Source organism: Pristis pectinata, chromosome 21, assembly GCF_009764475.1.
Source record: "Pristis pectinata isolate sPriPec2 chromosome 21, sPriPec2.1.pri, whole genome shotgun sequence".
NCBI classification, from domain to species: Eukaryota; Metazoa; Chordata; class Chondrichthyes; order Rhinopristiformes; family Pristidae; genus Pristis; species Pristis pectinata.
In genome coordinates this window covers 24,486,073-24,498,766 of record NC_067425.1, presented here as the reverse complement: position 1 = coordinate 24,498,766, position 12,694 = coordinate 24,486,073, and the positions used below count along the sequence as shown (strand labels likewise).

At 40.5% G+C, this 12,694-nt stretch overlaps 1 protein-coding gene and 1 long non-coding RNA gene across 5 annotated transcripts; one reads left to right on the top strand and one right to left on the bottom strand.

The window, feature by feature from the left end:
• The first annotated feature begins 18 nt into the window (after positions 1 to 18).
• On the top strand, positions 19 to 9,895 carry LOC127581355 (uncharacterized). The gene is made up of 3 exons (XR_007957939.1): positions 19 to 111; positions 376 to 418; positions 8,369 to 9,895. It is a non-coding gene; the product is annotated as an uncharacterized LOC127581355 (long non-coding RNA).
• On the bottom strand, positions 5,010 to 10,915 carry mrps17 (mitochondrial ribosomal protein S17). Of its 4 annotated transcripts, XM_052035689.1 has the most exons (5): positions 10,667 to 10,906; positions 9,941 to 10,020; positions 7,533 to 7,627; positions 6,635 to 6,769; positions 5,010 to 5,498 (listed from the first exon to the last, which is right to left on the bottom strand). In XM_052035689.1, the coding sequence occupies exons 4-5, from the start codon at positions 6,755 to 6,757 to the stop codon at positions 5,193 to 5,195; spliced, it is 429 nt and encodes a 142-aa protein (XP_051891649.1). In that variant the 5' UTR covers positions 6,758 to 6,769; positions 7,533 to 7,627; positions 9,941 to 10,020; positions 10,667 to 10,906; the 3' UTR covers positions 5,010 to 5,192. The 4 variants fall into 4 exon arrangements, with proteins under 4 accessions (XP_051891649.1, XP_051891650.1, XP_051891647.1 ...); XM_052035690.1 differs by lacking the exon at positions 7,533 to 7,627 and having other exon boundaries at positions 10,667 to 10,915; XM_052035687.1 differs by lacking the exon at positions 9,941 to 10,020 and having other exon boundaries at positions 10,667 to 10,904.
• Between the last annotated feature and the right edge of the window lie 1,779 nt (positions 10,916 to 12,694).

Below are 12,694 nucleotides of genomic sequence, written 5' to 3'. Positions count from 1 at the left end.
CATGCGCCGGCAGGAGTCCGGGGCGGGGGTAAATGGCCCGGAGTAGCCGTGACCCTGCAACCTGAGAGCACATAATAAACACCGGGAGGAAAAGAACAATTTTCTGCAGAGGTAGAATAGTTTTTATTTTGCATTTGTGCTCTGCTTTAAAATAGTGTTGTGATTAATTTGCATAAATGTTAGGTTGTTGATGTTTGGTCTTGTGGCAATGATTTATAATTTCTGCTTTATTGAAGCAGTTTTGGTGGAAAGACTCAAGCAAAATTTTTGGTTTAGGTGTTTTGATTGTTAAACTGTCCTCTCTTGACGTTTTGTTTCAGTTCATTTTGGCTAGTTTCTTGATCATAAATCTAGAATCTCACAATTTATTCCTAGATTTCTACACATGAGTAAAAATGCGTGGAAGCAGAGGCTGTGGGTAAGTTCTCAATGAATGATTTATGGCTGCCTTCACAAAAGAGGATGTGATGTGTCACTGTTGTAGTCACGGGGCGGGGGAAGACAGTGAAATATTGGATGGGATAACAGTGGAAGTATAGGATAAGAAAATTCCTAATCCTACTCCTCTGGGCACAGAATTCCACAGATTCACTACTCTCTGGGAAAAGCAGTTTCTCCTCACCTCCATTCTAAATCTATTCTTCTGAATTCCACAGTGAGTATAGTCCCAAGTGGCTCATCTCTCCTCATAGGCTAACCCCCTCATCTCCGGAATCAACCTGGTGAACCTCCTCTGCAGCACCTCCAAAGCCGGTATATCCTGCCTCAAGTAAGGAGACCAGAACTGCACGCAGTACTCCAGGTGCGGCCTCTGCAACTGTACCTGTTCAATTGCTGCATAATCTCCCTGCTCTTAACTTCAATCCCTCTAGCAATGAAGGCCAACATTCCATTTGCCTTCTTGATAACCTGTTGCATCTGCAAACCAACCTTTTGCGATTCATGCACATGCACTCCTAAGTCCCTCTGCACAACAGCATGCTGCAATCTTTTACCATTTAAATAAAAATCAGATCTCGTATTTTCCCTTCCAAAGGAATGAGCTCGCACTTATCAACATTGTACTCCATCTGCCGGACCCTTGCCCACTCGTTTAACCTATCTATATCTCTCTGCAGACTCTCCACATCCTCTGCACAATTTGCTTTTCCACTCAATTTAGTGTCATCAGCAAACTTAGATACGCTACAGTTTTTCCTGTCTTCCAAATCGTTAATGTATATTGTGAACAGTTGCGGGCCCAGCACCAACCCGCTCACCACTGATTGCCAGCCAGAGAAACACCCATTTAGCCCAACTCTCTGCCTTCAATTTGTTAACCAATCCTCTATCCATGCTAATACCTTACCCCCAACCCCATGCATCCTTATCTTATGGATAAGTCTTTTATGCGGCATCTTATCGAACGCCTTCTGGAAATCTAAGTATACAACAGCCACCTGTTCCCCTCTATCCACTGTGCTCATTATATCCTCAAAGAACTCCAGTAAGTTTGTCAAACAGGACTTACCCTTCCTGAATCCATGCTGTCTTCCTGATGGAACCACTTCTATCCAGATGTCTCGCTGTTTCTTCCTTAATGATAGCTTCAAGCATTTTCCTGCCTGCAGACATTAAGCTAACTGGCCTATAATTACCTGCCTTTTGCCTACATCCTTTTTTAAACAGTGGCATGACATTCGCTGTCTTCCAATCCGCTGGGACCTGCCCAGAGTCCAGAGAATTTTAGTAAATTATTACTAACGCTTCTACTATAACTTCTGCCATTTCTTTGAGTACCCTGGGATGCATCCCATCAGGACCAGGGGACTTGTCTACCTTTAGGCCCACTAGAATGGGAACCAGAGGAGAGGGGTGAACAGCAGTTGGAACCAGATGGTTGGGGGAGGGGGGAAACACCTGTGTGTGAAGGGGAAGCCGCATGTTTTAAATTTTCTTTGATACTAAATACTAATAATTTGAAATATAGTTTAGCACCCTACATTCGGACAAACATGATTCACTTATACTACATGATGGTAGTTAAGGTCTGAAATGTAAGCAAATGTAGCAAAACTCACACTTTACAGTTAACAGCTTTAAGTGATACAATATATAGTAGTATTAAATGTGCAACTCTGACAAAAACAATCAATGATTTTGTGACATTATGGACCCTTTGGGCAGCCTGTAATGTTAAAGTAGATATTCATAACTCCAGTTAATTGTGGGTTTGTCTATGTAAATTTTAATTAAAATCTTTGAGAAGGCTTGATGATCTAAAAAAGTAGGTTTTCAATTTTCAACACTTATTTCTGAGAGATATTGATGATCTCAGAACTGAATCATTGGACGTTGGTTACCAGATCATTGAAACCATCTGACTGTGTGCAATAATGCTGACTAAGGATGGGAGGGACATGAATTTAAATATCCATTGAATATATTGAGACTATACAGGACAATTGGTTCATCTTCATCTATCTCAGTTCTGGTCACATATTACAGGAGAACATCATGCTACCAGAAAAATTACTAGCAATCTGTTAGATAGCTAGCATCGGAAGGCTAATCCATGCTTCAGTGATTTTTCTCTATCTTCCTTGTTCACTGAGAAAGCAAGCTAAAAATCCTTTGCACAAGAACAACATAAGTGTGCATGGTCTTAGCTAAATGGTCTTAATAGAATGATGAATGGTGGTTTTCTTTCCCATCCTCTTGTGATTGTGACACTGCAGGATAAACAGGAAAGCCTCATAAATGTGCATATAGTATTGTGGAAACAAATAAAACTGCTGATGTTAGAATCTGATACAAAAACAGAAATGCTGAAAGAACTGTCAGTTAAGCAGAAACTGTGGAAGGAGAAAGAAGTAATGTTTTGGGTCAATGACCCTTCCTCAGAGCTGAAGGGTCATTGACTTGAAATATTAACTGTTTTTTCTTCCCACAGATGCTTCCTGTCTGGCTGAATTCTTCCAGCATTTCTGTTTTTATTTCAAATAGTAGTTGCAGACCCTGTGGCCAGAGTAAATCTTCACCTTTTATTTCCTCCAGTAAATGATGACTTTTTTTGGAATATGGTGCCATGTGCTAGCATCTTTCCTTCTACCTTGACTTCATGTCTTAATAATGATAGCCACTTCAACTATGAGGAGCCTCTTTGTATTTCCCTGATTTACTTTTAAGCAAAGAGATAAAGTTTTATAAAACTGCTACATGATGGCAACAACTGAACTTTGTGGTAGTAACTATTTTGTAAATTTCCAACTTATACTAATTCTAAAGAGATCTACTAAGCAGCATCATGATATAAAACTTAGGAAGTCCAAAGGTTGAATGAAGCTTATTTTCAAAAAAAACCCTTCCTAATTTGGCAGTGTTGTAACTGAGGCCAATCAGTTCACCATGGTGGGCAAAACATTCAACCGAGCCATTTAGACTAATTTTCTAACAGCATACCCATTAATGCCCAGGAACTGGTTGCCAGATGTCTGAACACAGACTAAAGTATTGCCCTTTTTTCTTAAGCCACCCAGTTTTATATATTTGCTGTAATTTTGTTTTTAAATGCTTGATGAATATGGTTATCTGCTCAATTTCCAAACCTATAATTACTCTGCATTGAACCTGCTAATACTGTAAATGCAGTTTTCTTTACATTGACAAAAGAATGTAGGAGTTGCAAAATTAGAGCAAGAAGACATGCCCGAGAGGTCAAGCTAGCTGGGCATGTCCTTCACTCCTAGAAGAAAATAAAAGTAAGGGGAGAAAGGAAACAAACAAGTGATGGGTTCTCCAGTGCAGAGGAGAATCACAAAATGGTCTCCTCTACATTGGAGAAACCAACCAAAATTGGGTGACCGCTTTGTGGAACATCTGTGTTCATCAGTCCGCAGGGGCAACCCTGAGCTTCCTGTTGCTTGCCTCCTTGATTCTCCATTCTGCTCCCACTGTGATCTATAGGTCTGTTGTCTCCTGCATTGTTACAGTGATGCCCAGCACAAGCTTGAGGAACAGAATCTCATCTTGTCTGGACATGTTGCATCCTTCTGGATTCACATATTGAATTCTTCAACTTCAGCTAACTTGATTTTTCTGGTTCAGCTTGTTTTTGTTTTCCCTTTGGGAGAGGACATGCCCAGCCTAACATGTCTTCCTGCTCTGCATTTTGCAACTCCTACATTCTTTTATCCATGTTCCCACTGATTCCATTGACCAGATAACCTTGTTTACAGCATATCCCCATGGTCACCCCAGTTTTACCCCATCAAAGGACACACCCCTCCCTTCTTGCAGCTTCACAAGCTTCTTTTATCTCCTTCCCAGTTTGATGAAGTGTCTTTGACCTGAGATGTTAACTCTGTTCCCGTTCCTGCAAATGCAGCCTGACCTGCCAAGTATTTCCAGCATTTTCTGTATTTATTTTAGACAAATCATGTTACCCAGTGAACTCAATCTGCCATTAGCTGGTCATGAACTTAATCTTTGTTCCTTTGCAACTTCCCAGTCTGATGTACACCAGCACCACTGATGTACACCCACAAGAAAACAATAGATGCATTCATCAGGGGTCCTATCATGCCCCATGGCTTGTCAATTCAACTCGATGAAAACTGTTTATCCCTTGGCAGGTTGCAAGAATTTCATAGGAATTCCACTAGTACTTTAAAAACTGCCTGTTCACACTTTCAGTCGAAGTCATACAACACAGAAACGTGACTTTTTGCCCACTGACTCTGTGCAGAGTATCAAGTACCTATTTACATTAATCCTATACTAATACCATTTTATTCTCTCCACATTCCCATAAACTTATCCCCAGATTCTACCACTCATCTACACACTAGGGACAATTTACAGTTGCCAATTAATCTACCAACCCACATGTCTTTGGAGGAAACCCACACAATTGTGGGAGAACATACAAATTCCACACAGGCAGCACCACTGTGTCACCTCTCATCACTCTTATGTCATGTGGATTGAATGTGAAAATACAAAGAAATGAAGACTTCAGATGTTGAGCATTACATGCAATAATTAAATGCGTTTATTTGATTCTGAGATTAGAAAAACCATGGGAAAGATAATACAAGATAGGAGAAATATTAATCACATCTTAAAAACTATATTCTGATTTACTGAGAATAATAAAGAACATGAATATACTTTACAGTAAACATGTTCAAATTTACTAACATTTACTCAGCTCAATTTGTTGAGGTGTTATGTTCAGAATTACTCTGCGTAGCATTGATCTCCAAATTCTCCAATTGGTCATTCAGAGACCCCATATCTGAATCAAAGTCTGTGAGGGGCTCAATAATTCTGCTCCCACTGCAGCGTTTCTTCGTTATAGGATCAATAATGTTTCCAACTTTGAATACAATTTCAGCCAGTTCATGTTTTACATGTTTGGTTCTTCGTTCAGGTAAAGCCTTCAGAAGCACAATATCACCCACAGTGCACTGTTCTTTTGGATCATGAGCAAAATAGGTCTTCCTCTTATTATAAAACTGTGGAAAAATGAACATTCTCTTGAAATAAAAATTGTCAAAAAAGTGCATTTAGCTTGCATTTATCAGTATTTTATTAAAAAATGTTTGTGTGTACTTTAACATCACTAACATCATTCCTGTCTAAGGGCAACTAGCCAATCTTGGACTTTTAACATTGTAGAATAAAGGTAAAAGATTAAGATGTGTTGCTGTTCAGAGGGACCAGTGTTTGCCTTATACACAAACCACCGAAAGTTAATGTGCAGGTGCAGCAAATAATTAGGAAGACACCAAGCACCCGAAACAGTCAGGACCCGAAACGTTAACTGCCTGCTTTTCTCCACAGATGCTACCTGGCCTGCTGAGTTCCTCCAGCATTATGTGTTTTCCATCAGCGCTGGGAAATACTCAGCAGGTCAGGCAGCATCTGTGGAAAGAGAAACAGAGTCAAAATTTCAAGCTGAACCCTTCATCAAAACAACAATCAATTAGGCTCAATTTACTTTATAATTGATATCAGCTTTTACCAAGTTGCTACCTAATGCTCAGAGACTTATCAGTAGTGAAAATGTGCACATAATTGTAACTCATGACCCACACCAAAATTATTGTATGTACTTTATCATGTGGATACTGTTTCAAAACATACCAACATGAAATTGAACTGAGAATATGCAAAGCGATTTTTAAAAGAACAACATTTCTATAATTAAAACTATTTCTATAATTCAAGAGAGTGAAAATAATGAATAGCACCAATTAGGGGAATAAAGGATTTACTGATGTGTAGAGTTACTCCTGTACATCACATCTTCAAATTTGGACCAATAGTCATGGAATATACCATCCCAATATCCTTGGAAATATTGCCAAGGATATTTAACATTGCTCACATTTTAACAAGTTAAAGGAACAGAAGTTCTGATTGAAACTATCAAAGGTTAAGCATAGATTTTAGAAATGATAGGAAATGTTAGAAATAAGTTGGGAAAATCAAACCCAAAACCACACCATTCTCTGCTATTAGGACCGAATTTATAAAAGTGAACAAAAGATTCTGCTTAAAAAATAACTTGTTTTCAAATTGAATAAATGTTCATTTTCTGTCCTTAATCTGCAAAACATTTTAAACATTAGAAAACAATCCACTTTACCTTTAACAGATATGGATTCAGGACAAGCCTAGTTACTCTGACTTTAGCAGTCTTCTGCATTTTTGTTCCAATCACTTTTCCTATAATCCACTTGGCGTGGACAGAAGCTATTCTCGTTGACATTTTGTAAATTACCTGCATTAAAGTGATTGAGATTAAGTAACACACAAAGTAGCTCCAAAATACTTGTCTGAAAACAACTTGCATTTATGTTGTAAATTTAATATCATCAGGCCATCCTAAAGCATACTACCAGAGCTAAATAAATTTATATGTATTCCCTGTCATGTGGGCAAAAACAGCAATTTGCAGACAGCAAGTTTCCACAATAGCGATGAGATAAAAATCAAATGATCATCTTTTCATCAATTATTCAAGCCAATTGAAAAAATACTGACCGCCCCCCACCCCGCCCATATGAGGGGTAAAAGTATTCAGCCATATTGAACAGTTATTTCTGTGTGTGTCAAGTTTGCAAACTTAGATCAATACTATGAAAAGTGGGGTAAAAGCCTTATAAATATTATTACATGCTCCTCTACAGGGAATTCAGTTTAGTATCTTTGCAGAACACCTCTGGTATGCAATGCTCTGTCGTACGCTGGCAGGACTAGTTTATTGCTTAAATCATGGATGCATCTTGAAACTATTACCTCCTGATTTAAAAGTTGAGAATGAGACATGCTTAATCCTTAAAGGATGGTTGTGGCCACTGTCCAAATTAAATAGCTTTTGTTTTCCTGTTGACAAAGCTTTGCATTTGGCTTGTGAAATACAATCAATCATTTAATTATTTATTTATACAGTTTATGTAAGGAGTTTTAATAATTATTCCGAAATTTCATTCCGAAATTCACTTCGGCCCAATCTATGCACAATATTAGGAGAGTTCAATTACCTTTCAATAGCTGCCTTAGTCAATTACCATTGTACATGCAGACAAAGGATATTTAGTGAAACGAATTGCTAGGAACTGCATTCAATAGAAGATTTCTGAAAGAATTACAAGGGAGGCTATCAGAACAAAGGATACGACAATGAGACATTTACCAATGACATTTTTTTCTTGAAAGATTGAGAGTAGTTTGACACAAGCTTGAGATACTGAAGCATTGGCTGAGCTATTCTGCTTGTTTACATTGATTTCTAGGTAGGCCTTCATAGCTGTACATGCATGCCCAGCTCAACAGCACAAGTGGTCAACATTTTTTCAATTATAAATACAATTAGCTACATATGAAATAATCTTTGCACAATTTGTATCAAATAGTTATAACTTACACAGTGTTCTGCATTTTCGAGATGTCATTTAAGTGCACTTTTCTCCTAAATGGTCAATCCCTCACCCCAAAACAATGTCCCCTAGTTCTTTAAACTCTAGCCAGAGGAAACATCCCCCCCAGCATCTTCCTTCCAGCATCTTATACATTTCAGTGAAACCAATGAAATTAATCTTTACTTTCACTTAAAATGGAGATCAATTAATTTCTGGATCTTAAGGGATATGAGAATGATGCTGGAAAATGAAATTGAGGTAGAAAATTAATTGGTCATGTTTACTGGAGTTCTGTGAAGAAGTAACATGTTCCATGTACGAAGGGGAACTGGTGGATGTAACCATGCTTAGATTTCCAGAAGACATTAGATACTGTGCCATATCAAAGGTTATTGTTGAAAATAAAAGCCCATGGTGTGGGAGCTAACATTTTAAAATTTTTTAAATTTTATTTACAGCATGGTAACAGGCCTTTCCGGCCCAACGAGTCGGCGCCGCCCATTTTAAACCGAATTAACCTACCCGTACGTCTTTGCAATGTGGGAGGAAACCAGAGCACCCAGAGGAAACCCACGCAGACACGGGAGAACGTACAAACTCCTTACAGACAGCAACGGGAATCGAACTCCGATCGCTGGCGCTGTAATAGCGTCGCGCTAACCGCTACGCTACCGTGCGTTGGCTGACTAATGGGGAACAAAAAATAGGTGTAAATGGGTCTTTTTCTGATTGCCAAAATGCAACGTGGCGTGTTACAGGGATTTGTGCTCTGGCCCTGACTATTTTTAAATTTATATAAATGACTTAGATTGAAGCACTAAAGGTATAGTTGCCAAATTTGTGAATGATGCAAAGATAGCTAGATGGGTAAATTGTGAAGTGGACAGAAGGTGGCTACAAAGGAATGCAGTCAGGTTAAGTGAATGGCAAATATTTGACAAATGGGAGTGCAATGAGCAAAAATATGAAATTGCCCATTTTTGTGGGGAAAATTAAAATAATGGCATATTATCCAAATGTTGAGAGATTTCAGAGCTCTGAGATCCAGAGGGGTCTGGGTGCTCCAGTGCATAATTTGGAAAGGTTGTTTGCAGGTACAGCAAATAACTAGGAAAGCTGACAGACTGTTATAATTTTTTGCTAGAAGACTTGAATACAATAGTAAGGATGTTAATACAAGTTATACAAGGCACTGGTGAGAGCAGACACAAGTACCATTGGTCTCCTTATTTAAAAGATGTAAATACATTTGGGTTACACACAAAGGAGCTGGAGGAACTCAGCAAATCAGGTTCCAACTCAGCAAGTCAGGAACTCAGCTTCCAAATACACAGAAAGTAGTTCAGAGATTTACTAGATTAACATTTGGAATGGGTGGATTGTCTTTTAAGAAAAAGTTAAAACAATGTAGGTTTGTATGCACTGGATTTCAAAGAGTGAGATATGGTGACAAAAATATAAGATCCTAAGGGCTCTTGATGAGCTAGACGTGGAGAGGACATGTCCTCTTGTTGCTGAACTGAGGGTTATTGTTAAAAAATGTTTCATGTTGTTTCATAATTTATGACATAGAAACAACTATTTGGCCATTTCCCAAAGTTCCCATTTCCCCACTTATTCCCCTGTAACCTCTTCTCTATCATCCATGGGACATTTTTAACTCTTTGACTTTTTGGAATTCTATTATGCATAGTGTATGAATATTGTTACGGCAGAGCTAAATAGATACTTGATATGCAAGGGGATGAAAGATGATCTTGGGTAGATGGTAATGCATAGTGTTTACAATCAAATCAGCCATAATCTTGTAAAATGATGGAGCAGGCTTGAGGGGCATAGAGCCTGCTTCTGCTCCCAATTCCTTTGTTTGTAAAACATGATCTTGATGAATAGCTGAGCAAGGGCCAGATGACCTACTCCTGCTCCTAATTATGTTCTTCTAAACCAGTAAATCAATGAGCATGGACCACTTCTTATTCAGTCTCTCAAGAAAAAAAAACATCCAGGACATGCCCTCTTCTTGTTACTACCTTAAGGTAAGAGGTACAGGAACCTGAAGACCCAAACTCAACGATTCAGGAACAGCTTCTTTCCCTCTGCCATCAGATTTCTGAAGGATCCATGAACAATATCTCATTATCCTTTTTTTTGACTATTTATTTTTGTAATTTATATGTCTTTGCAGTGTACTGCTACCGCAAAACAATAATTTTCATTTCAGTGATAACCAATCTGATTCTGAATCAATCTGGTGAACCTACAGTGCACTGACTTCAAAGCAAGTAATTTTCTCCTTGTGTACAGAAACCAAAAATTGCGCAAAGCACTCCAGGTGCGTGGAGATGGTGTGGGACATGCTGCTTTTGCTTCAGGTTTCCAGCATCCGCAGGTGTGAACACACCTGGCGCACCCACCCCTTGCGGATGGCCGGGGGAAGCACCCAGGTGATGGACTCACCGCCTTCGCGGGCCACACGCATGCACAATAGCTCGTCATCCCAACCCCTCCACCCCAACCCCCCCCACCCACACACAAACCCCATCCCAACCCCCACACAAACCCCACCCCCCCACAAACCCCACCCCAACCCCCACACCCCCCACAAACCCCCACACCCTCCCCACCCACCCAACCAACCAACCCCCACACCCTCCCCACCCATACAACCCCCTCACCCCCCGGTGGCAGTTGTCACACAACCGTCCGGAGTTCTACCGCGGTCAAACAGCGACCGTTGTAGGTGCCGTGTAACTTACCAGGGGAGCAACGCCTCGGGTGCTTCAAGCAGCGGGTTCTCGCTCCGCTTCAGCCCCTGAACCAGCCACCCCCATGCGGCGCCACGGCCCGGGCTCCGGCTCCCTCCGCACTCAGGAACACGTGACACGCGGCCTGGCCTTGCGAGCGGGAGCATGCGCAGTAGGCGTCCCCTTCCGTCACCCGGGAACAGCGCCGCCGTGAGGAGCGGGGAACGAAGCCAACACCGCCTCTGCTGGGCGCCTGTGGCATTACACCTGTGGTCCAATTTCTGCAGCCTCTTGAAGTCTACACTGCTTGAGACTGATCCTTCATTGTCAATGTACCATTATACAGGCCGTCCCCGGGTAACGAACGGGTTCCGTTTTTACAGACATCCATATGTCGGAGAATCATTCAATACCATAACCTCGACGGAGACACAAGACATTCTGCAGATGCTGGAATCTGAAGCAACACACACAAGATGCTGGAGGAACCCAGCAGGTCAGGGAGTATCTATGGAGGGAAATAAACAGTCGACTCTTCGAGTCGAGACCCTTCATCAGGACTGTTTATTTCCCTCTTGTTGACGACTTGTGCTGTTGAGCTGGGCGTGCGTGTACAGCTATAAAGACCTAACTAGAAATCAATGTAAACAAGCAGAATAGTTCAGCCTATGCTGCCTGACCTGCTGAGTTTCTCCAGCATTTTGTGTGTGAATACCATAATCTACACAGTCTTGTAATGAATGGCATCAAAAAACTGATAAGAGAGAACATTTACTAAAAGTGGAGAGAAAGGAAACTAGGTCTGCTGTCACGTTGGACTTTTGAATTTCATGATGTTATGGGAGCTTACAGGGGTGTCCATAACTTGGTAATTAGTCCAGATGAAGGGTCTCAACCTGAAACATCGATTGTCCATTTCCCTCCATAGATGGTGCCTGATCTGCTGAGTTTCTCTGTTTTTTTGTGTTGCTCCAGATTCCGGCATCTCCAGTCTCTTGTGTCTCCAATCAGTTTATTATTGCCAATATGCACCGAGATACACTGAAAAGCTTTGTTTTACGTGTCATGCATAAGAAGACAGAAGTACATTGAGGTAGTACAAAAGAAAAAGCAATAACAGAATGCAGAATATAGTGTTACAGTTACAGAGAAAGTGCAGTGCAGGTAGACAATAAGGTGCAAGGGCCATGATGAGGTAGATTGTGAGATTAAGAGTTTGTCTTTAATGTGTAAGAGGTCCATTCGGGAACCTTATAACGACAAGATAGAAGCTGTCCTTGAACCTGGTGGTGTGTGTTTTCAAGTTTCTGTTTCTTTGCCCGATGGAAAGGGGGAGAAGAGAGAATGACTAGGGTGGGAGGGGTCTTTGATGATGTTGTCTGCTTTCCCAAGGCAGTAGGAAGTGTAGTCAGAGTCCAAGGAGGGAAGGCTGGTTTTTGTGATGGACTGAGTTGCGCACACAAGTCTCTGCAATTTATGAGTGTTCTTGGGTGTTCGGAACCTGGGGATGGCCTGTATGTTATGAGTAAACAAAGCACTCCAGATACTAGATATCTGCAATAAAGCAAAATGTGCAAATTACTCAGCAGGTCACTCAGAATCTGCGGAAGAAAAACAAAATTAGTGTTTCAAGTCAGTTTTTCATCAGAAATAGCTAAACGTATCAAAAATTTTAAATTGCAGAGAAAGGTAGGGTTGATTACGGAGAAGAAAACACAAGGCAAGATCTGACAATGTGGGAGGAAAGAGCCTGGAGAAGGGATTAGTGAATAGCAAGGGCTGGTCTGGAGGATGTGCAACTGGGAGAAGCAGAATAGTTATCTAAAATTACCGAAACAGAAACAGTGGCAATTGAAAATGTTAAATCCAAAAACTGGAAGTGATGATTCAATAAAATTGTTGAACTTAATATTGAGTCCGAAAGGGTATAAAGTGTCCAGTTGGAAGACAAATGCTTTTCTCTCAAGCTTATGTTGTGCTTTATTAAAACAAACAGATAGTAGATTGGGATGTAGAATTAAGGTGGCAAGCAAATGGAAA